This window comes from Scleropages formosus, chromosome 3 (assembly GCF_900964775.1).
Source record: "Scleropages formosus chromosome 3, fSclFor1.1, whole genome shotgun sequence".
NCBI lineage: Eukaryota > Metazoa > Chordata > Actinopteri > Osteoglossiformes > Osteoglossidae > Scleropages > Scleropages formosus.
In genome coordinates, this window is record NC_041808.1 from 23,719,366 (window position 1) to 23,744,152 (window position 24,787).

The window sequence follows — 24,787 nt, forward strand, 5'->3', positions numbered from 1 at the left end:
AATAGTGTGGAGACAGAATGGACTGATTTGCTGTAATTGTATGATTTTTATGTCCACATACACACCCTGACTGAAACCGCTTGTCCTGAGCAGGGTCGTGGCGAGCTGCACCCTAACCCAGCAACATGGGGGAAGGACACACCCAGGATGGGACGCCAGTCCTTCACAAGGCACCCCAAGCAGGACTCGAACCCCAGACCCACCAGAGAGCAGGAACAGGCCAAAGCCATTGCGCCACTGCACCCCTAATTTTTCTGGGGGTCTCGGGTTCAAGTCCCGCTGGGTGTATCCCCTCCCCCTTTGGCCGTGCGCCCTGTGTTGCCGGGTCAGGCTCTTGCTCACTTGTTCACTGTGACCCCGCTTGGGGCAAGTGGTTGTTGACGATGAGTGGATTTCAGCTGTTGTTCAGCTAACAGCATCTAGGGGCGAGCGACAGGGAGGTTATCACACAACACTGCTAAGTTCTTCTCATTATTAAAGAGAAGCTCCAGCGACGCCTGGCACGGTGTCATTTTGTCACGTTTCTCCCCTTAAATACAGGTTTACACACAATCTGTGTGCAATGACTAATGCCCGAGACCTACTGTGTAACAATTGTACGGAGGTCTTCTGGCATAAGATGAATTATGACAGGGTGGCGATATTTTAACATTTTTATTAAAATATTACATATGTTTAACAATGCTCTCGTCAAAATAACGCCTAGTACAGCTTTGGACAAAAGGCATAACTAGAGGTATGTAAAAAGGTTTCGTAAAGATGGCTGGTGTGAATGTGTGGGAGTGTAACGGGGACAAACATGACTTTTTTACTGCAACATTAGTTTACCGTAATGGCTGCAGGGGAATGTTCGCAGCCAGAACGTGTGTGTTTTACGTACATCTGACATTCTGCAGCGTTACACCGCTAAGTTTTTGCACGGTCGGCACCGGTGCTCCTCAGGGATGTGTGCTCCCCCCACTACTCTTCTCCCTGTACGCAAATGACTGCACCTCCAAAGACCCCTCTGTGAAGCTCCTGAAGTTTGCAGATGACACCACAGTTATCGGCCTCATCCAGGACGGTGACGAGTCTGCATACGGGAGGGAGGTCGAGCAGCTGGTTGGCTGGTGCAGCGAAAACAACCTGGAACTGAACACACTCAAAACAGTGGAGATGATTGTGGACTTCAGGAGGAACCCCCCACCATTCCCAACGGCTCCGTGTCAGCCGTGGAGTCCTTCAGGCTCCTGGGTCCTACAGTCTTCTGGGACATGAAGTGGGACACCTATATCGGCTCCATCGTGAAAAAGACCCAACAGTGGATGTACTTCCTTCGCCAACTGAAGAAGCTCAACCTGCCGCAGGAACTGCTGATCTGGATCTACTCAGATGTCATTGAGTCTGTCCTGTGCACTGCTATAACTGTGTGGTTTGGCTCGGCTACCAAATCGGACAGAAATAGGCTACAAAGGACAGTCAAGACGGTTGAGAGGATCATCGGTGCACCCCTGCCTACTCTTCAGATCCCGTACAAGCTCAGAATGAGGAAAATCGTCACTGATCCCACACACCTCGGGCACAAATCCTTACACTTCTTCCCTCTGGCAGGCGTTATAGAGCACCCTCCACCAGAACGACCACATACAAGAACAGTTTTTCCCCTCAGGGCATCCCTCTCACGAACAGTTAACAATCCCTCATAGGTCTCCTGTCAGTGCAACATTATCCAACCACTTTTTGTAATTTAATTCTTATTTATTTACTTTTTTGTATCTATACTACTATTTATACTCTCGTGTTTGTATACTCGGTAGATATGTTATTTATTTATTCTGTAATTCTGTGTCTGCTGTTTGTTTGTTTGTCTGTAAATACTGGAGACACCTAGAGCCACAACAAATTCCTTATGTGCGTCAGCATACTGGCCAATAAAACTCATCTGATTCTGATTCTAATTCTTCTTTTTCTGTGCAGATTTTTCTGCTGAAACTCGATATTCTGGCATGTCTTCAAACTGGGAGAGAAACTCCTCTCTGATAAATGGGTGATCTCTGTATGATGGGAGTGATGCGCTGTTTCTATCCAGCGATTCCATTTGAATCTTTCCTGCATTTATGGTCAACCTCCACATCTGCCCAGAGGTTTGACCAGCCTTGGAAAGCTCATCCTCCAGTGACTCGTAGTCCTGTGGGTTTATGTGATAGATGAAGGCACTTCTGCAGGACCCTTGGCAAGCCCGCATCTTTATGTCAACGTCCACCTGCAAAAAAGGACAAACAAAGGCTATCAAAAAGTCCATCCGAAGTTTAACGTTTAACTCCTGAACAAAGTCAGAGATTATTGACTGAGTGCACTTTTTGAAGTTGGGCTGGACTTTGGAACACTTCATCGCTCGCCCCGTTCAACTGAACTCTGGCATTAAATTCACCGAACTAAGGAGCTATTTTGGCTTTATGACACAAACACCCTGAATGCTACTTGAAGAATAAATGTCTCCTCACCTCAGTTTGATGCATTGCCATGATTTGCTGTCTGATGAGACTGCGTTTGGCCTCAAGCATCTTCGCCAGGTCTGCTGAACGCTTTTGCAAGGTGGAGAGTTTCAGCTGCAACTCCTCTTGAAGCTCCAGCTGTCTGGTCTCAGCAACTGCATTCAACATATAAAACATTTTGTGATGTAATGATATTCTCATATGAACCGTAGAGGGATTAGACATGAATGCGCCAGCTTTCCTGGGATCTTTTGGAGGACTCTGACTTCACGGGGAGAAAGCTCCAGTTACCTTATGGCGCATGTGATGCTTACTTACTGTAATGTTTGACAATAGTTCTCCTCTGATCATAGTAGAGCTCTTTGGTCAGAAGCAGGGTTCTATTTAGTGCATTTTCATCTTCTATGATCCTTTCACATATTTTGCTTATACGCTGCGAGACACTCCTTTCTGCTGCATCAAGAAGCCCCTGTACCGTGCATCCCGATGGGCACCTGCTCTTCTGTGAAGGCATTACACACGATTGAAATAACCAATTGCAACGTTTTAAAATCTTTCAGTTAATTAATTCCCTTGAGAAACTGATTCTTCTCCAAGGAAAACATGAGAAATAACATTTTATATGGCTTAATGGCTTTTGAGGAGCTGAATATACCAATTCGTCACTGGAGCACAGGGGCAATGCTGCACCCAAAGAGCACTGTTCTGGACTCCTGCTGGACTTGGTGGTTCTCGGGGGCTGAGCTTTTGGTTTGTGCACACTGCAGACTGCAGAAGGAAAAAGACAGGATCCTGGTTAAAGCTGAACAATGGTACATTTCTGAAACAAAGCTTACCACCATCCATTTATGACTCTAAATTAAACTGAATTTAACACTGTTTGTGTGTTAAATATTTCACCATCACTTGACATTGTATATTGGAATGGAAGATTCTGTAGCTGATTTTTAAATCTTTTGAAAAATTGTAAAATCTACAGAGTTTGAAAGGATTGCATTCAACCCCCACACAATGTCATGATGTGGCGCTCTGACTGCTGTGTCCAGGTTCAGAAGGGCAAGTACCTGTTGACAACAAGCAAAACAGAGCAAAAGTGCAAGAAACCAGAGGTTGAGAATCACTGTTTCAAAATAGTGGCATTGCCCCTTGCGTTGGACTCGCTTCTCAGTGCCCCCAGGGGTCCAAACGACACGCTTGAATGGTCCACAAAGTGAAATATGTGATTCATCATACAAATCCTGGCTCGTGCTCAGGTGCACATTTTTTTGCAGAACACTTTACATAATTGTTAGTCATGTTTGTAGAATATACTGAACATATGGAAATGTGAATTAAACTCAAGTTTCCTTTTTAGTTAAAAGCCTCACTGGATAAGAGAGTTGATGTGGTGATATGATGCTGTCATTCAGTTCGCCTTTGTGCACTCAAAAACGCAATGTCATTTCCACTATACTTCAATATCTATTTTGTGTATTGATAATTCTCACATTATGCAAATACCACATTAAATATAAAATGTAGGAACAACTGATGATTGTACTTTGACTTTAGAGACTGACTCCTAAATACATGAATGTTCTCATCAAGCTTTAAAAAAATGAATGTGTCCTACATTATGAAACTTATATATGTTGCGTAGCATGAATTTATTTAGTCATTTTTTTCCATGTGGAAGAAGGAATCCATTATGTGTTCTTCACCTGTGCCTACTTTCTAAATTTGTGATCACTTAAGCCACTTATGAAGTCACCCTTCAAATAATGGACTGACTCATAACTCATAAAAAGAACACATATGAATATATCTAAAGTATTAATTAGTGTTTAATATGGTCTTTTCTGCTGAGGAGGTATGTAGTGAGGGGTCACACTCACTGCTTCCCTGAGAAAGCCTGCTGTGGGACTTTTTCATTGCTCTCAGTGGAAACACTGCACTCGCGTTACTTCTAGAAAACAAAAATGAAGTGCTTACAGGAAAAATGAAAAAAAAAGAACAGTAAAAAAGCACAGTACAGCAAATGAGGTGAACACATTTCTTTATTGAGCTCTTGCCTGAAGTTACATGATTGCTTAGGAATATTTTGCATATTTATCCCATAATCCAGAAGAAGGAGGTCTATTTCTCACATGGAGTCAAGAGGTCTAATTTTCATACTGACAGCTTTCAGTGAGTAGTCAGCTGGCTTTAGTGTCAGCCACACGATGCCGTTCTCAATCTCGTAGGGGACGTTGCTACTTGGGTCGTACGGGCCCCCTTTGTAATAAATTCCATTTAGGTTGGCTGACTGGCAGTTGTTGTACCACCAGCCACCACCATACATCTCAGCGCAGTTCTCCTCCCACCGGTCGTGGTCTTTGTCAAACGTGCTGAACTTCATGCTAGCATGAGAGAGGAACGCTCCCAAATTGGGCTGCCCTGCGATGAGGGCATCCCCAGCATTGCCCGAGTACGCGGACACTGTCAGGGTGTAGCCCTCCGATTCCGGCCCTACTCTAACTGTGTACTCAGCGTAGAAAGCCTGGCCTTCCCAGTCCTCCAGCTCGACCCTGAGCACGCTGTCGGCCTGCGTGAGGGAGTTCAGGTGCTTGTTCCCGAGCCAAAGCTCTCCCTTGCCCTGCTGGTCTACACTGCCAAAGCCTTCCTTGTAGTCCTCCCAGGTCCGGTTGAAGTTAACGGACCCATCCATTCTTTGCTGCACCAGGACCCAGCCGCCAAGCACAGTGTCCTGGTCGCAGTAAACCTCTACCACTTCCTCCATGCCCTCGGGCTTAATTTTGAACAGGTTGCTTTTATGTCCTGACGCATGGTTCTGGAGGATATCAACACAATCTGAAACGATACCACACCTGCAGATTAGGGCTCCAAGTTCCATACAGAAACACTCCTGAAAGAAACTGTCTCTAGTGTTTAAGAGCGATCCTTGTGGCTATGACCTAAAAGTGGGAGGACAGATTATGTTTCATTTGCGCTCTTTCCTGTTCTTAATATGACGACATACAGCTAGGCTCCTCTGATAAAAAATGGCACATTCATAACTTTCAATTTGTTTTTGTGCTGACAATAAGCAATAGCCGATTACGGAATTGCTTGTGTGATGTTCCTGTGACATCTCTCCTTCATGTTTATGGGTAAGTATGCAGTCTGTGGTTTTCTCATCTTTTTTTGCAGTAGAATCATTGTCATGGGGCAGATAAAGCAAAGTTGTGGTTCACAACATGAAGGATCTGCAGCCTGGCTGTCTAAGCTCTGGTTCTTGTACCTTTTCCAATGTAATCCCTCTTCTTTCTCTTCGTTGTGCTCTTGAAGCTGCGGGCTTGGATATCGGGCAGGTCATCATCCACGTCACTGTGAGCAAAGCCCCCTAGGTCGTCGCCAGCGAAGGTCTTACTCGTGATTGAGTGGCTGGTCTTGCTTGACCCGCTAGTGATGGTCTTCGAGGATGAGCTGGAGCTACTAAATTCCCTGAAGAAGTCGCTGTCAAGCAAGGCTGCCTCACCTGGTGGTCCGTCTCCACGGCTCAGCTGCGTGATGGACTTTCCACTGTCTGGCTGGGGGTGTCTCATGTCAGGGAAAAGGCTGCTGAAGTCACCCGAGGTCATGCTAGTGCCCTTCACTGTGTAGCTGCCCCCGGAGATCTCTTTCCCAGCTTTTGCGTTACTGAGCAGCGTGGCTTCATCGATGCCCATACTCTCGCACTCAGGCCCACCCTTAACCACCTCAACTTTCTCCACCGGGCCATCTTTTGTGTGCGAGACCTGCTTAATGATGGTTTTGGTGCACTTTACCGTATGCGTGGTGACACGTGTGGTAGACTTGGAGGATGCATCGGAACCCAGCTGCTCAGCCGTACCTGAGGTCTTACTGATGGTGGCTGGTGTAGATGGACTTGAACCTTCGCTCTCCAGGAACAGCTTCACTTGTTGGACATTGGGGAAGAACTCCTGCTTCTGAGCCTCTCTGTCAGGGCCTGCAGACTTGAAGATGTTGGACACCAGGACGTCTTTCATGGGCCTACTCTTCATCACCTTGAGGGAGCTTATTGTCTCCACATTCTGCAACTTCATCTCATCTAAGCTGTTGAGCTGCTTTTCCAGGGTGACGTAGCTGTCCTTGTCCACTGAGTACTCGGAGTAGTCAGCACAGGAGCCCTTGCAGGCACGCAGCTTAATGTCAATGTCCACCTGGGAGGGTGATCGAACAAAGCGAGTGAGAAGCGATGCACATTTTCCTCCATGACACACACGTTTATGGATTCACCAAGAGACCTGTGTACTTACCTCAAGCCTCTGCATTTCTTTAACCTGGTCTTGGACCCTTTTCTTCAGGGCTTCCAGAAGTCTCAGCTGCCGATCAATCTTGACCTTCATGGTGATGATCCTTTGGCGCAGCTGATCAGCCAGTGACATGTACTTGTTATCATTACCTGTAACGACAAAGGAAAGCAAAATTACTGCTGGCCAATGTGCTTTTAATATCATTGTGCAGTTTTCCCCATTTACAAAGATACCCTGCAGTGGGGAGTATGGTGCTTAGAGCTGTGGCCTTGCACTCAAAAAACTCGGCTTGAATTCCACCTCCTGCTGCAGTACCCTTGGCCAAGGTAATTGGCCTGAATAGATGCAGGAAAAATGATCCTGCTGTATAAATGGGTAGTTCAGTGTAATAACACTTAGTGTAACATATTTAGCTTTGTGAGTTGCCTAGGACAAAGGTACCAGCTGAAGGACGGTTAGTCACAGCATAATAGAAAATTTTTGCTAAGATGTTGCTCACCGGTGTCAGACACCAGCTTTTCACGGATGTAGTCATAGGTCTGCTTGGCAAACTGATCTGTGTTCTTGTAATGCTTCCGGTTATCCTCCAGGAACTTGCGGATCCTGTCGATCTTTATAGTGAGCTGCTGGTCGGCCTTGTCCAGCAGGCCCTGAATCCTGCAGCCAGAGGGACATTTGGGACCCTGCGTGGTGTTACACAGAAAGTTGAGATGAGATGGTGTTTCTGTGCTGCCTGATAGAAAATACTCTGGCATAGATATTATTTCTGATCGGAGATGCAATAACTATACACAGGAAGCTTGTGTGTAACTCCACTGTGAACCATTGCTGACAGATTCTGTTCCCAGTCAGAACCTGATAAATTATGTCACTGCTTTACATGCAGTTATTTACAGAGTTACATACCCGAACACCAAAATATGACCACGTCCAAACATCTGCTTCTCACCAATCAGTGAACACTGTGATGCAAACTGACTTTCACTTTAAACAAGTGGATTATACAGGAAAGACTGATGGACCAAGCTAACGATGACCAGAGCTGTTCCTTTTCCTAAAGTCTTTCCACAGCAAATTAACATCCAACTTTCAGACTATGTCGGGTTATATCTTACGTACTTGAAGAAGAACTTGATTAGAACATTGATTAGATGCTATGGTCCATTTTGATGGGATCAAGGTAGAATTTTGCTGTAGCTCAAGAGTGTCACCTGCAGAATTTTTGTTATATACTCTGATGGTTTCACCTTCACAAAGCCTGACTCTTCGCACAACGGGCACATCCTGGCTCCGATGCTTTCGCGTCCGTAAGAAAGGCCTTACGGAACGGATGGTGAGAGAAAGGAAAATAAGGAATGAAGAAAACTGCACTTGTATCTCACCCAGTCCTCATCCGAGCAGAAAGGCCACTGCTTCTCCTTTGCGCAAGTTTCCGATTTGTAGCCATGCTCCACGGGCCGGTTCCCCCTCGGTCCCACCGTGGGACTGGGCTCCAGCTGTGTGTGAGAAAACATCAGGAATCAACAATGAACAATTCTGAACACATTGCTCTGCTTTGAACAGTGTAAACACTGACAAATTAATTCCTTCTACTGAAGCACAGATTTTTTAAAAATTATTTGGACAAAATTAAATAGTAAAACTACACATTTCAAAGAAAGCGTCCTGAAATCTTGCTAGGTATGTAACCTCACTGCAATATTACTTTAGTACTTTATAAAAATAGATAACTTAAAAAATGTACTCAATTTTTTTTTAGTTTTTCAATATTCTGCTATTATAGAAAAACAGATGAACAAATTTAATGAACACTGAATATTTAAAATTATTTTAATCTTTTATATTCATAAACCTCGTATTTGTGGCGTATTTGCTGATTGTTGAAACACATTTTTGTCACCAATGCTATTGCTGTGATATTAATCGGTGTAATACACGCTCTCGGTTCTATCTAGACACAGAACAAAGCTGACGTACCTGAGCTGAGGAGACGAGCAAAAGCAGGAGGCAGAGAGACCGCTGGAGTCCCATCTTTCTTCTTCTTGTGGGCACTTTGGGGAATACAGAGCTCCTCTGCTGTTGCTTCCAATTTGAACCCACAGATGACACGTCTGGGGTTAGTCATTGTTTACTCTCCCAAATAATCCAAAGCTCACCGGTGATTGACAAACACACACACACACACACACACACACAGGACATTTGGTCTGGTGATTCTGGATGACCCTGAGATATGCAGATACACGACGGGGTGCTGGCACTGGGTTGCGGTTCACGTTGGACTTCAGAGCGGGCCGTTTGTTCCCAGATTTGAGTTTGTTTTCCACTAAGACAAACACACCCACACGATCTTGCGCAAAAACAACACTGGTGAAGACACACTTTCACGCACTGGCCCTCGAAGGACAGAGCTGTTTCCTGTAAGTGACCATTCTGCATGTCCCTTCGGTGGGAATGCGCTGTATTTGTCCTCCTGGCTAAGGCAATCACTTTAACAGAGGTACAGAAGTGGATGTTTACCATGTTATATGGTGAAATGTATTTACTGTTTGGGACATGAGTGATTCTGGTGAAACAAATTTCTTTAAATGATGGGGCAATGATGGGAAGCATGCTGCGCAAATGCTGACAGCTGCCTGATGTAATATTAGAAGAATGAGTAGAACCGTGTTCATCAGAAGGCACACAGACAGTCTGAAACTGCTTGTCCCAATCGGAGCATAACCCCGCAACGCAGGGTGCAGGGCTGGAGGGGGAGGGGGCACACCCAGGATGGGATGCCAGTCCATCGCAAGGCACCCCAAGCGGGACTTGAACCCCAAACCCACCAGAAAGCAGGACCCTGTCAAACCCACTGCATCACCACACCCCGCTTCGACAGAAAAGATATACTTTTTTATTTTTAAAATGCTTCCCTAATTTTATTCCGTTTTCTCTTCTAAGATAACTTCCTTGAAAACTTGTGCATTACCAAAAAACAAAAACGCTTCTGTGATAACAAAGATTACAGACCTAATAAACACGTTCAATTTAAAGTATTACAAGTGTTTGAACATTAGCAAACTTTAGACAAATAAGTTCACATTTATTCCTTTAGCTGATGCTTTTTTCAAAGGGACTCATAATTATACATCCATTCATACAGGTGGGTAATTTTACTAGAACAATTCTAGGGTAAGTACCTTCCTCAGGAATGCTGTAGTTAGAAAGAGGATTTGAAGCTGGAGCCTTTAGGCCCAAAAGGAGCAGCTTTAATCACTCCAGTAGTAGCTGTCCAAGGTTCTAGAGTGCATTGACAAGACTGCCATGTGGTACATTATTCTTGTAATTTAATCAAACAATATACTCAGAGTTCTAAATACGATGAATGGAGTATACATGAAACGCTCTAAGGAAAGCCAGTTTAGGCCTTTGTAACCCATTATGAGAGTGTTTTTGGATACATCTGCTGTATTTTGAGGATTAAGTTGCAGTTCATTGCAGTGCTGTAGCGAGTCTGGGGTTCGAGTCCCACTTGGGGTGCCTTGTGAAGGACTGGCGTCCCGTCCTGGTTGTGTCCCCTCCCCCCCAAACTTTGCACCCTGTGTTGCCGGGTTAGGCTCTGGCACACTACGACCCTGCTTGGGAGAGCGGATTCAGCCAATTTGTGTGTGTGTGTGTGTGTGTGTGTGTGTGTGTGCAGTGCTGTAACTGCCCATCAGGGAACATTCTGAAAATGGCCTGCATAACATTTTCCCTCTGTATCCATGTCTATAGCACAGAGCCGGTCTGTGGTCATTTTTCTGCACCGGCCTTCAGAGGGATTATGCAAGCAATGCGTCTGAACCTTGAGCTGTTGACAGATCGACGATGAACAGGGAGCTGCTCAATAACATAGGTGCAGTTATTTCTACATACTGCTGACTCATCCTCTGGCTCTCAGATGCACTGGGTCAGAGCAAAAGGTTTAGTCAACACTAACCTACATTTTATCACTGGGTTTATGATTTGCATAGCATATTGATCACTCTTATGACTTTGCTCAGATGGCTGTTTCTTATTGAGAGAGGATTACAGGTTAACTCATTAATACTGGTGGATACGGTTACTGGAGTAAGTTCGCAGAGTCTCTACGGGAAGCTGAACAAGAAACCTTGGGGTCACAAGTCTGCTGTCATATGATTGTGTTTTAGGCTGAGCTGCCAGCTTTCAAGTTGCAAATATGTCTTTAATTCAGCGTCACTCTTGTATTGCTGGGTGTAGTCACTGAAGCATCATACTGAAGTCTTGTTTAAATAGGGAGAGAAAAGTCAAAACTTATGTGATATATTATTGTGCTTACATGGTGAATGGTTATGGAGGATATTGGGAAGGAAAGCTTTATATTTTAAATATCTCTGTTCATAACTGCCAGGGAGCGTGGCAGGTGCCTGCTGTGTGGTGGGTATGAGGTTCGAGCCCTGCTCGGGGTGCCTTGCGGCGAACTGGTGTCCTGTCCTGGGTGTGTGTGTCCCCTCCTCATTTGGCCTTGTGCCCCGTGTTGCCAGATAGGCTCCGGCTTGCCTTGGCGCAAGAAGGTTGCAGACTTTGGTTGGTTGTTCATAACTGTCATGTGAACAAGTCTATAGCATATTTCATTTTTACCTTTCATTGTAAATACATGTTCCCTGTTGGATCAATCATTACTTGCCAGTACGGATGCCAATCCTGCATGCATTTCTTTCTCCCGGAGGGTTTCAATATTTCCATTCTCTGTACATGCAGATAAGGAGCAGCTATGTGGATGAGGTATAGAACTGGTACAAGTTCATACAGCCATCTGTAATACTTGTAAGTCATTGTCAAACGAAACTGAGAAAGTTTGTTTGGACTCTCTTCTGTGGGACTTAATGCAGTTCTGACTTCATTATATACTTCACTGGGTCACTTTGATGCACACCTACCTTCAGTAACAACACTCAAAATATGGCTTAAATAATAAGTGCTTTCATGTTTATTCATTTGTTTGTGAAAGGAACAGAGTATCTTGTACCTGTAGAGTTTTCACACAGAACGGTATGAAAGTAGCTGTGTTGCCAAGGAATAAACCAACAAGGTATAAGTTATGTTCCAAAAAAGACTGCTGCTTTCCTTCCACAGTACTGAACCTCAACTCCTTCAGCAATGCATCTAGTTCTGCAAATTAATAAAAAGACTTTGGCATGCTGGTTCCAGTTTTATTTATCTATCTATTTATTTGGTTATAGTCCGAATAACAGCTCAGTAATTAAACAACTGAACACTAAGTGAAAAAATACCTTCTAAGACCAACAGCCTAGAAAGAAAAGGGGAGAAAATCTCTTTAAGGGAACCGAAAAAGCAAAACCGAGGACTGAATATAAACCACATAGCCTCATGAAACTATCTTCCCCATTACTCTTTCCTGTAAAGAGTCCTTGCCCACCTCTACAGGTCCATCTAGAAACTTGGGGAGTGACATAGGGTGCCACCTGGCGCACTTTTAATAAAACTATACATACGTGTAAAATTAATGCAATTAATAATGACCTGTATTTACTGACCGTTCTCCAAACAAGCTCAGAGACAACCTGCTTAGTGAATGATTAAATACATAACAGTAAAGTATGAAACTGAAAACAATCTTTATAATAAATGCTATTTTTAAAATTTTGTACAATGACACTAACATTAAGAATTGGTGCTTGAAAAATCTTTTTAAAAAACGTTGCTTTCTGAGTTTCTTCTTTATAACAAGTTTGGATGACGCTTTAATTCCAGCTCATTATTTCAATTTGCGTGCTCTCCCCATGTTTGCGTGGGCTTCCTTCCACAGTACAAAGGCGTGTGTTTTAAGTGAACTGGTGACTCTAAATTGCCCTTAGTGTGTGTGATTGCCCTGCTTTGGACTGGAATTCCATCCAGGGAGTACCCTGCCTCAAGCTCTGTGCTTCCAGGTTAGTCTCTGACCACCACAACCCTCTACTGGACAAATGGCTATTGATGATGGATGGATGCATTCTTTATTACACAATAGAAACATTTAAATGATCACACACACACACACACACACACACACACACACACACAATTTCTACAACCGCTTGTCCCAAGCAGGGTCGCGGCGAACAGGAGCCTAACCCGGCAACACAGGGCGCGAGGCTGGAGGGGGAGGGGACACACCTAGGACGGGATGCCAGTTCGCCGCAAGGACTCGAACCCCAGACCCACCTTTAAATATCACAGAACTCTCATTTCAGTTTCATGCAGACATTTATTAGACATAATTACAGACATGACATAATCAGTCAACTGGAAAATCCCTTTCATCCCAAACACACTATAAAACACAGGAGACATATAAGAAAAAAATTCAAGTCCATCACATATCTAGCCCCCAAACTGTTTGGTGCCTGCATGCTGACTGCCTCCCATGTTCAGCCTGTTGACAGGGATGATCTTCATGGTGGTTTCTTTCAGCGAGTACCAGCGGCTGTGCCACGTTGCCCAGATGATGCCATTGTCGAAGTCAAATCCATCAGTGTTTTTCACAGTGTACCTGCCACCTTGGGTATCAAAGAGTAAAGGAAACACAGTGACGCTTTCACGCATCTTGTAATTTCATGTCTACTTTATCTCATTTGATTAGTTAAATTGTAAAATGACCTAAAAAGTAAAAAACTCAGACCATGATCAGGGTTGGTTTTATGCCAGAGGGTTTGCCGCACACTAGACATCACCCATGATGCACATGGTGGCCACACCAATGCTATAGACACACAGCAAACCTCTCATGTCTAGCTGATGTTCAGTTGTCTTATCAGGACCATCACTCAGGTGCCTTACCCCTGTAATACCTCCCGTTGAGGTGTGCGGCGTGGCAGCGGTTCATCCACCATCCAGAACCATCCTGCTGGGCGCAGTTACCGTGGTACTTGTCATTGTCCTGGTCTCTTGTACTAAACTGCATGCCGTTGTGAGACGTGTAAAACTTGTCGGTGGGGTCATCTCCAAAGTCATAGCCATCAAAGGCATCCCCAGCATCCCCGCCGTAGTAGTGTGCGTAAGTCAGCCGATACTGGTCAGCCTCTGGAGCCAACTTGAACATGGCATAGTCTGCATGTCTGTAGTGCACAGAGCAGGAATACACCAAAAAATGGTTAGTCAGTCATCTGTTAGTTGGCCAAGATTTCTTAACACTTACACAAATCAGGTGTGGAAATGTGCATCTTGTGGAATATCATCATGTGACACAGTTTTTTTTATCATATCCATAACACGGTAAAATTGTTCTCTCTCATCTGTGAATTCAGCAGCTCTGTTTTGAAAAGAGGACAAAGCACTAATTCTTTTCATAGTCACAGCAGGGATTATCTCATAATTGGGGTTATATCCTTGCGTAATGTACGTTTTATTTCCCTCCCAGTCCTTCAGTTCAATCCGTAGAATGTATGTGACGGGGGACTGTGTCGACAGCAGGTGGATCTTCTCATTCCCCAGCCAGAATTCGCTGGTGTCGTCTGGGGACAGGTAGCCGAAACCTTCTTTATACTGGACCCAGTTCTTATAGAAGTCAACGCTGCCGTCACGTCTCTGTGAAGAACATCATTCACCCGGAATGGCTGTAATCTGTGCTCTTCTGAGGAAACATAACATTTCAGGGAATATTTTGATTTCCAATTAAAACCTCGTACCCTCTGGAGCACAGTCCAGCCACTTCCGGTGCTGTCTATCTCACAGTAAACCAGGAAGGACTCCTTGGCCTTCAGGGGCTTCACCATGTACAGGCCACTAGTTCTGGCACCTTTGTTGGCAATTTCTTGACAATCTGATGCAGCGAAAAAAAAAAAAAAAGGGAAAATAAATTTCCTAAGCACTTTCTCTCTCTCTCTCTTTGTCTTTTCATTAAAAACACGTTTGTTTTCCTAATGAAAATGAACTTTCATTTCTTTTCAGAAAAAAAAAACAGTTTGAGAGGAAAGATAACATGACTTCCATTAAAACCATTTTAAAGACAATCTTCCACTTGCCTTTCCCCGTAATCGTCTGAATCTCAACAGTGTCTTTGCACGGCAAGTTGCATCTCCGCTGTAGCTGAAGAGACATCTCTTTCAGCCGAATCATTCTTTTCTCATTAGACTCGAACATCTCTTGAAGTTGACTGAGAGAAACAGATTTATTCAGTCTTTAAACCTTAAAGATGAACATTGAAGATGACCATTAACAAGACTTAAATGTCGGCCATATGTTCATACAAAAGAGACATAATTAATGAAAATAAAGTGGTGCTGCATAGCATGCACAGCATGTCATATAAAGAATATCTGGAAAGATATATGTTGGTGATTTACAGAAATATTTAATGTATAAATGTTACTTGAAGAAAGGCTGAGACACAGCGGGCAGTGAAGCGCAGCGACGGAACACCTGAACAAATTCAAGCAGCAACAGCGGAAGAGCTGAGAGTCACTCACTATATTTGAGCCTCCTGCGCAATGATGCTCTTTTCAAATCTCAGAATATCATCCAGCATTTTGGACGACTTTCTGATGTACGCTTCTGCAAAACAAGCGTCAGTGAACGGTGCACTGATTAAGGGCGTACTTTGCGTGGTACAGGACAGGCATTTGTTGGTAAAGTTTAAGGTAAAGCAGGGCTGCACCTGGCGAGCTGGACTTCTGGGCTTGTGTGGTAGAGTCCCGCATGTAGACCACCCTGTCCTGTGCTCCTTTAGTCAAATTCCGCATGTCGACTAAGGAGACCTCTATCTCGCTCAGGTCCCTGTCCACGCTCGGCTGGTATCTGCTTAGGTATTCCGCAATTCCGCATGTTGTTGGACAGTGCGTTCCCTGCAGTCGTACAGACAGTTCTTGAACATTACAGCTAATAGCAAGGGCATAACTAATGAAATAAATCCTCGCGTTCTACTTTCTCCATTCAAGGGAAAGTTTAGCAAAATATAACACGTAAGAACATTCAACAAAATTTAGTTCAAGCCTTTAAATGTATTTCTACAGACAAACAGAAGTATACTCACAAAGTCATCCTTGGTGAAACACATGTCTGGACTGTGCATCTGCTGAAAAAGACGAAAAGGAAGAAACATGAAGGTCAACGGGCCGTCACGAGCAGAAAAGGAACTGTGTTTTGTTCGGGACATCTGTACCACTTACTGCGGACGAGAACGAACAAAGAAAAAGGAGGAAAGTGCTTTTGTGTATGATAGAAGGAGCCATATTTCTGACAGTCCTGAGTAAAAGGAGATTTGCTGGTTGAGAGAGCTGCTGTATTTGGCCAAGCAACAGGTCAGATAAATGGGCATGCGTGGGAAGGGGAGGTTCAGTATGATGAACCTGCCCATTTTATGCTCGTCACACCCCCTGAGTCAGTGTTCCATGTTCTCAAGTTACGAAACGGCAGAAAACAGAAATCCATCTCTCTAAATTATCATAATTATTGTGGGGATCGGGATTTGTCTTTCAGATCAAGTATATGTGCTACAGAGATTATTGTAAAAAATGCATGTCCCCTGTTCTGTTGTTTGGTGTACTCTGGCTGAATTGTATGTTGAGGCACTCTCATAAACTTAGTGAGATTGCAATAAAAATAAATGTATCGCCAGCGAGTATCAACGCTCTCAGTATCATTCACTGGTGGAAAAATGTCATTTGTTGTGCAGTGAATAAAATGAAAACGAATAAGCAGACAGCAACGAGGTGGTGGGATCAGGACGATCAGCCTCCGCTCTTTCATATGATATGAAATGATATGTTTCATATATAGAAATCGGACCACCTACACACTGACAATACATTAAGCTATCACAGTATTAATGCAGTGAAATGCAAGGCCATAACTAACACATTGGCACCCAAGCTTACAGGCTCCCCAGTTTAACCCTGGCATGGAAAGACATTTAAATTTTTCCAATATGAGCAATGCCATGTGTATCCAATTCCACACTCAGAACTGTCATTATATGATCAGGTAATACAGGGTAAAAGATGGATAAACGGTGCAGAAAGATTTGATTTACATGCAAGTATGAAAACAGCCCAGTCGCACCTAAGGGATACACAAATAGGAGAATTCTTTCATATGGAATACAACCTTAGATGTGATGCAACAGGAATTTGAATGAATGAATAAATACTTGTGTGACGCCCCTGGGAACGAGCGGAGTGGCAGCACCTGCGGCGACTTGATGACAGCCGGGATATGAGAAGCTCCGGGAACAAGTTATGATGTGGATTCTTGCAATTACCCCTGTGGTCTTGCAGTCTCAGTGGCTTCATTGTGGTCTTTGTGGCCTGTTTGGTTTCCCTGTTTCTGGGTATTGACCCTCGCCTGTATTCTACGACCACTGAGTTTGCCTTGCCTGCGTATTGATGTCTGTACCTTGTATGACCTTCGCCTGATCCTGATCATGTCCTGCCCTTTGGACCTTCAGAGAAGGAATAAAACTAACCCTCGACTGGGTCCACTACTTGCCGGTCTGCAGCATGACAACTTGCATGGCTGTATGTGTCTATCGCTATGCAATTATCAGCAAATAAAAACATGATTTGTTTCATTTTGATTTTGTGTGGCTTACCTAAGTTGATAATCACCTGAATTAAGAATAAATGATGATGATTTCTGCCTCGTTCTGTAGCCTTTGGGCCTATATGAAAGAAGTCCTGCAGAGATAAATATAGCAGCCCTGAGAAGTATGAGGCATCTGGCCTCCCTGGGAAATGGACAAAGCATGGCAAGAGTGATGGAGATGTGAGAAGCAGGATAAATGATAAGTAGGAGGACTAGTAGGAGGAAATGAAAAGACATGCACAGATATATCTACGGTTATGTCAGTTGATTTTTATCATTGCGGCTGCAAGGACACATGAAACGGCCCGTCGACGGCATCCTCAAATTATAATTATTACATTACTGAAAGATCCTAACAGCTGCTGTAAGTTTACTGTAGTTTTCCACCTCTGGAAGCCCTTATATACTGTCTTAGGATGGCGGACTCAAGTAAAATTTTAACACATCTATATACGTCTCTCTCGGTACACACACACACATTTTCAGAACCGCTTGTCCCTTACGGGGTCACGGAGCCTACCCGGTAACACAGGGCGTAAGGCCGGAGGGGGAAGGGGACACACCCAGGACGGGACGCCAGTCCGTCACAAGGCACCCCAAGCGGGACTCGAACCCCAGACCCACCGGAGAGTAGGACTGCGGTCCAACCCACTGCGCCACCGCACCCCCTCTCTCGGTACAACTGCAAGAAATAAAAAACACTGGAGTCCTTGAACATGGCGTTCTTAAACTTATTTAGCCGTCCTAGTGCTTTTTACGTAGAATTCCCTGGAGAATGTAGCTTTGCAGGAGGGGCTGATGTCTAGATTAGCTCTCTACACAAGAAAGGGGACTGTTTTGAAGGTCTTTCAATTCTGAATATTCATCTGAAAGCTGTTTATAATGATTCCTACGGCATTATTCTTCCAAGGTCTCTTGAAGGAGGTCCTCCATGCTGCCCATTCTAAGTTGCATTTTGTATTTTAATTTTCTGTTGAGATAAATCAGGGAACAGGGGACATGTAGTACAAAATGCTGTCTGTACAGCAACCGATCCTTTCTGATGCGAGCAAAATGTGATTACTATCTTTTCCCATTTTGTTATATGCTTCGACCCGACACAAAAAATAATAGTTATAACTCAAAAGAAAAGACCTGCTAAACATTGCACAAGGACAAGGACAAGGACATGCATTTCTACAGGCTTTATAAACAAATATAAAGTAAATGACCATAAATTGGTATGTACTACTGAACAACTATTACAGGAGCAAAGTAAATAAGCATGAAGTTGCAAGATTGTTCATATTGATTCTCAGACATGCAAGGACTTCTTCTCCACGACCTTTGTGAGGCTCATCTCATAAAGCAAGTTTCCTCTCTGGAGGAGGTGTGTCAAACTAATTAAAATGGGCTAAAAGTCCGTGCAAACTGCAGCTTAAAAAATCAGTCCAGCTACCTTACCAGATACAGATATTTGGTTCGACGTGCTACATTTTCTCGATGTTTCCATAAGCATACAGCCTTTTTTATTAAATGACATCTTGTTATCAAAGGCCACTTTTCTCCTCCTCAGAGTGAATTAAAACAGCAAAGTTGAATGTAAAATACTTCATTTTTGATTATGGACTGATGACAAATCCTCTTTTTCATAAAACTTAGGAGGGGCAAACATACCCCAAAGGGTCTGAGATGTATTGTTGTGACCCAGCAGCTGATCATTATGTATAGAATATCAGATCTCAGTTTGCCAAGAAAAGTGAGGCGTTCAGTACAATGTGCCCCGGTCATTAAATCTGTTCACATTTACAAATGCAGTTTCTTGCATAGGGGGTGTGGTGGGTTGAAGTGGGTCTAGGGTTCGAGTCCTGCTTGAGATGCCTTGCGACAGACTGGCGTCCTGTCCTGGGTGTGTCCCCTCCCCTTCCAGCCTTACGCCCTGTGTTGCCGGGTTAGGCTCCTGCTCCCTGCGACCCCAAATGCGACAAGCGGTTCAGACGGTCTGTGTCTGTTTCTTGTATAAACATAGAAAAAATCAGTTGACAGCTGGATATAAAAATGTGTAGACCCTGTAACTAGCAGGGAATTGCAAACACACCCCTGTCAATGACCTGGTCTTGGACATTGACATTTCTTTCCTGCATTCTTCATAAACCCCATAAAGTTTCTCCATGCCTCACGGGAAGCGGTTTTATACCGTAGGTGCCTCATTTTATCTGATAATGTTTCCAGAAAGTGGAGCAGCATGATGGATCAGGGTTTCAAGAAAAACTCAATGAAAAGCACAAAATGTCAGCAAGTTATGAATTCTTCAGTGGCTTAAAGGGGAGACAAACATATCAATACACAGTTCAATCAGTCAATCTATGAAAAAACTTTCATTCTCTGACCAGAAATAAACTAAAAGAACTTTAACTAACACACACACCATCTGAAGCTGCTTGTCCTGAGAAGGGTCGGGGTGAGCCGGAGCCTAACCCGGCAATACAGGGCGTAAGGCTGGAAGGGGAGGGGACAGACCCAGATGGGACACCAGTCCGTCGCAGGGCACCTCAAGAAGGACTCGAACCCCAGACCCACCGGAGAGAAGGGCCCAGCAAAGCCTGCTGTGCCACCGCACCCTCTTCTAAAAGAACTTTATGTATTCCAGTTTTCCAGATTAATTAAATTGCCTGATGTGGGCATACATACATTACGGTATTCTTTGTGTCATATACATACAATCTGACATTTAAATTTTTTGTAGCACTGACACCGTGATAAAATGTCTCTTCAATAAAAGTCCATTAACAATCTACTCCAGAACCATTGAGTGATAATCAAGTCACAGTCCACATCTGGTTACTCTACAAAAAAGAAAATCTTGGTTTCTTTAATGGTTTTGTTCTGTTATCCTGCAAGACACAGGACAGCTGGCAGTGTAGTGGTTAGCTCTACTGCCTTTACACCCAAAGCTTACAGGTTTGAGCCCTCTCTCTGGCTGTAGTACCCTTGAGCAAGGTACTTACTCTAAAATTGCTCCAGTACAGTAACCCAGCTGTACAAATGGGTAAATTATTGTAGGTAGACTAACACTGCAAGTTGTTTTGGAGAAAAGCATTCAGCTAAATGAAAAAAAAAATGTAAAAAGGATAAGTGCACAGTTGCATCTCTCTGTGCAAAACAAGGAGGAGCGGATCTATGGAGACACATGCCCTTCTGCAATGATCACAACGTAGAATGATATGCAGACAGTGTTTCTCTTAGGCATAATGGTTGAGAAAGAACAAGGCTGTAAGATGGTTGTGAAACTGCTCTGTCTTGTAGGTGACTGTGATCTGACATATAACAAGTTTGGATGTAAGAAACCACTACATTAATATAGCATCTCCTTGACATGTTGCCCAGAAATGCAATGAGTGAAGGAAGTTTTATGAGTTCTTCAGAGTTCAGTGAAGTATTGCTATTTATGATCAAAAGAAAAATAATGAACCAAAAATGAAAAATAACAGGAAAAACTGAAATCGCAGCTCTTCCCAGACATAAAGATGCAGAAATAAAGTGTATATTGTCATACAAGTCTGACACCTTAGTCTCAACAGCTTGTTAATTAACCTACCGCCTGTGTCCCTGTTTCAGTGATCATAATAAGTAGACCTTCTGCCATAGATTTGATTCTATTATTATACAGTACTATCAAATTTCCTCAGGCTAAACGAGATGTATTGCAAGAACTAATTTGCAGATAAAGAAGCGGAAAGGTATCATTCCCAAAAGAATAAGTTATGTCGTCTCGCAGGTTCCCCGGGTTTGAATCATAATATTGGAGCAAAAAGAGCGCCACCCCAAATTACCTGAAGAGTTCTGCCAGCTAGGATTCAAACCATTTTGGTGATAGTGCTTTGAGATAAAGCCATTCTAACAAGGTAAGGACGTTCTTGTGGCTGATGTGGTCAGAAGCTACAAAGAAATTGAGGACAGAGTGGCCACTCTGGCTGACTGGAGAGCTTCTGCCACTACCGGGTGCTCTCTGGGGAATGGACCATCTTGATCCAGACTAATAATCATCTAGGAGATCGTTCTGGACAAGGTGTACAGAAAACTGGTTTAAAGGCCGTGTGTTCCAGAGTTTTAATGAGAAAAGGGAGAATAGAGATTTGCCTGCAATTCTGGACTGAGATTGGGCCAGAGATGTTTGGGTCCAGAGATGGTTTCTTTAACTGGGGTGAGATGTGGACTGTTTTGAGCGCAGATAGGAAACACCCAGAAGAGAGTGAGGCATTAAAGATGGAAGAAACAATGGGAATGAGACATGGGCAAATGGCCTGTAAGAGAGGGGAATGGATGGGATCAGTGGAACAGCTTGTGGATCAGTGCAAGAGCAGGAGGTCAGAGATTTCACTTTCCCAAAGAGGTTTCACTTGTCATTCTGAGAGTATTTTCTCAGATGTTCTGTGCACTGTACATACGAAGACCCTTGTCTTTACTGCAAGATCACTCTTCTTTGATTAAGTTAAGTTTTTAAATAGTACAGTTGTGGTTTTTATTAATGGCAGTGTGGTGGTGCAGCAGGTTTGGCCAAGGTATGCTCTGTGGTGGGTCTGGGGTTCGAGTCCTGCTTGGGGTGCCTTGCGGTGGACTGGTGTCCCATCAGGGGTGTGTCCCCTCCTCCTCCAGCCTTGTGTCCTGTGTTGCCAGGCTAGACCCTTGTTTGCTGCAACCCCATTTAGGACAAGCGGTTATATGGCTCTTCTTAATCTTATCCCCTGCTGCCTGAAACCTGTGTTTGTGGCCCCCAAGTTTAAACGTGACTAATAATTGTGACATGTGGCTTCAGCTTAGCGGCGCAGTGTGTATTTGTTTTGGTGAACAGAAATTACGTATAAAAAGCTTTTTAATATAACTGTGTCTGCACAATGTTATGATTTGTGCCACGGTCAGTTTAATGTGTTGTACAGCTCAGGGTGCCAGACTGTAAGTATGCATTTACAAACCTAATGGGATACGAGTAATTTCTGTTTATTAATCAGTCCAACAATTGGCGCTGCCAGCAGCATGAAATAATGATGTTGACATAATAACATTGCAGGACTTCTAAAATGTAACCGAAATATATGGATATTCCATGAAATATTGGTTTCCCCGCTTACTGGAACTAATTTATTTTTGAGATAACCCCTTTAGGTTGATTACTTTTCTAAAGGAGTGTAATGGGAAAAATATAATGCATTCATGGATACTAAAGTTCCACCTAAAGCTTGGTAAAACTGCAATATTTACTGCAAGAAATACATGACTGTCTTCTGTTCTCTTTGTCACTCTCCTTTTTTTGCATCACCTTAACTCACCATTATTTTGCCTTAAAGAATCAAACAACCAAAAACTGCTGAACACTTTGCATGATTTTCCATTTAAAGCCATTTAAAGAACCACTTCTTTCAGTGTTATTGTCAGTTCATGCCAGTGATTTTCTGCAGCAAAATTTCACGAAGCATCTTCACGTCCGGGTCTTTTACTGTTGCCACATCTACTTCTTTGTTCTCATCAGATTGCCATGACTTCTGAAGATGAAGGGGTCCACCTGGATAATTCTGTGGCCTGGCTTTAGGAAAACATAGCATGAAAGTTCACTGAGGCAGCCAGACCCCTAAGCAACAGCACACACTGGATAAACTGGGCAAAACCCACACTAATGTCACCATCAAAGTCACAGTACAATGTCCCAGAGGGCCTTGCTGTTGGAGTCATTGTTGCAGCCTCAGGAAGGCCTACAAGTCATCATGTCGTATCCCATCTGTTTTACCTGTCCGTGAATATGATGTCTTGCCGATGCACTTGGACATGGTGGTAACTCATCATCAAATGCATGACTCATATGCAATGTGTTGCGACATGTCATTTCAGATGCCAGTAAACGCACTGTGCAAAAAAACGATATCAAAAGGCAGCATTTCAGTGCCACACATGAAACTGCTCTAATAATCCTCACAGCTCTATGTATCATATTGGTACACTGAGGTGGAAATAATGGCTCCTTGAAGTGATTATGCGGTTATCCTGAGAGCACCTTGATTTTCTGCAGGTTTGTCATGAAACAGAAGGAGAAGAATTACAGGCAAAAGCAGAGCTCACATTCGCTGTCACTGTGGCTTTGGCTGGTCTCCATTCTGGCACGTTATTCATACCTTGTGCCAAAGCTCCTCCGTGACTCATAATTATTACTGATACAGTGACACACAAGAGACACACAAGTGACAGCAGCATGTCACAGTCCATCACAGATGGCTAATTCATGAACAGCCACAATACCTCAAATTCATAATCTGCAGTTTATTATTTTTTCCTTATTTTACACATGCACTAAAAAAAGTAATAAGGTCATTTTAAAATGTGTTAGGAAACACTGTCAGCACTAACTGAAGAATGAAATAAAGTGAGACAACTGGGGTTTTTTTAACATCTTTTTCATTTGAAAGAAAATACTGTTTTACTGCATAATGTGATCCAATGTGAGATATATCGCTAGAGCTTTAATGATGGATTTTACTATCTTGATACATTTCAGTATTCATCAGAACTCCTTCTGTTTTCCTTCAGGCATTTCTTTAATTGCCAGAATTTAGTGAGTTTTTATACAGTTAGTTATGCCTTCAGCTACTGCTGTTTAATTATGAAAAGTGCATGTCTCACAATAGCATCCCAAACTGTTTATAATATACTGTGTTTTTGAAAATTTGTATTTTATTGGTGATTGTTTTATTGAGAGAAGATGTTGGCTGAATGAGGCTGTTGATAAAAGGAGCGTTTGCGCTAGTATAATTATCTTTTTTACATGCTTTTTCATTGATACATTTGCCTCTGTTGAGTGAAGCAAATCAACTCCCAAAATACAGCAGCTTGCAATCTGCAGAAACCCGCATGCTGTGAGCTGCATGAGGTTCATGTTAGAGCACAGAAATGTTACTGTAGGTGGCGTAGTGGTTACAGAAACCTACTTGTAGGACCTAGGTTCAAATTCTAGCTCCTACTGTAGTTCCCTTGATCATGGTACTTTGTCTTGAATTGATACAGTAAAAATGACATTGCAGTATAAATAGGTAAATCTCTGTAAGTTTCTTGTCATTGTAAGAAAAATGTCCGATAAATAAATTCAGAAAACCTTGAATAATTAGGAATCACCTAAATTTAGACAGGAAGTGAGACTTTTATGACCACAGCTCGTCAAAATGCTCTTGCAAAATATTCTCGTTTTTAAGATTTTGTTGTTTTCATGAAGCGCATTTTAAAATGGACAGTTTTCTTTTTTTTTTTCAGAAAAAATATCTGATGCAATTTTATATCTTCCCTTCTGATACTGCTTTCGCTGCTGTCTAGGAACCATGAACCATAACTGGTCTAACCTCTTCTGTTTCATATCATATAAAGGGGGTTTTGTTCTTTTCTCCACTTTTAATCACCAGCCTTTTGTTTGGGAGACAACAGCACAGATTGGAGGATTGAAGGCTGCATATCAGGGTT

The 24,787-nt window shown here is 43.2% G+C and overlaps 3 protein-coding genes across 4 annotated transcripts; all 3 read right to left on the reverse strand.

Annotated features, from left to right (window-relative positions):
• Positions 1–1,802: 1,802 nt before the first annotated feature.
• Positions 1,803–4,458, reverse strand: LOC108936731 (fibrinogen alpha chain). The gene is made up of 5 exons (XM_018756274.2): positions 4,349–4,458; positions 3,130–3,242; positions 2,793–2,976; positions 2,484–2,629; positions 1,803–2,242 (listed from the first exon to the last, which is right to left on the reverse strand). The coding sequence occupies exons 1-5, from the start codon at positions 4,383–4,385 to the stop codon at positions 1,934–1,936; spliced, it is 789 nt and encodes a 262-aa protein (XP_018611790.2). The 5' UTR covers positions 4,386–4,458; the 3' UTR covers positions 1,803–1,933.
• A 34-nt stretch (positions 4,459–4,492) lies between these two features.
• fga (fibrinogen alpha chain) lies at positions 4,493–8,852 on the reverse strand. Its single transcript, XM_018756275.2, has 6 exons — positions 8,726–8,852; positions 8,131–8,244; positions 7,248–7,431; positions 6,752–6,897; positions 5,734–6,655; positions 4,493–5,303 (listed from the first exon to the last, which is right to left on the reverse strand). Exons 1-6 carry the CDS (start codon positions 8,777–8,779, stop codon positions 4,597–4,599), a joined length of 2,127 nt encoding a protein of 708 aa, XP_018611791.1. The 5' UTR covers positions 8,780–8,852; the 3' UTR covers positions 4,493–4,596.
• Positions 8,853–12,978: 4,126 nt separating this feature from the next.
• On the reverse strand, positions 12,979–16,035 carry LOC108936684 (fibrinogen gamma chain-like). 2 transcript variants are annotated; one of them, XM_018756200.2, is made up of 9 exons: positions 15,898–16,035; positions 15,762–15,800; positions 15,387–15,573; positions 15,199–15,283; positions 14,755–14,885; positions 14,419–14,552; positions 14,133–14,317; positions 13,571–13,848; positions 12,979–13,290 (listed from the first exon to the last, which is right to left on the reverse strand). In XM_018756200.2, exons 1-9 carry the CDS (start codon positions 15,958–15,960, stop codon positions 13,115–13,117), a joined length of 1,278 nt encoding a protein of 425 aa, XP_018611716.2. In that variant the 5' UTR covers positions 15,961–16,035; the 3' UTR covers positions 12,979–13,114. The 2 variants fall into 2 exon arrangements, with proteins under 2 accessions (XP_018611716.2, XP_018611714.2); XM_018756198.2 differs by having other exon boundaries at positions 15,762–15,803.
• Positions 16,036–24,787: the final 8,752 nt, after the last annotated feature.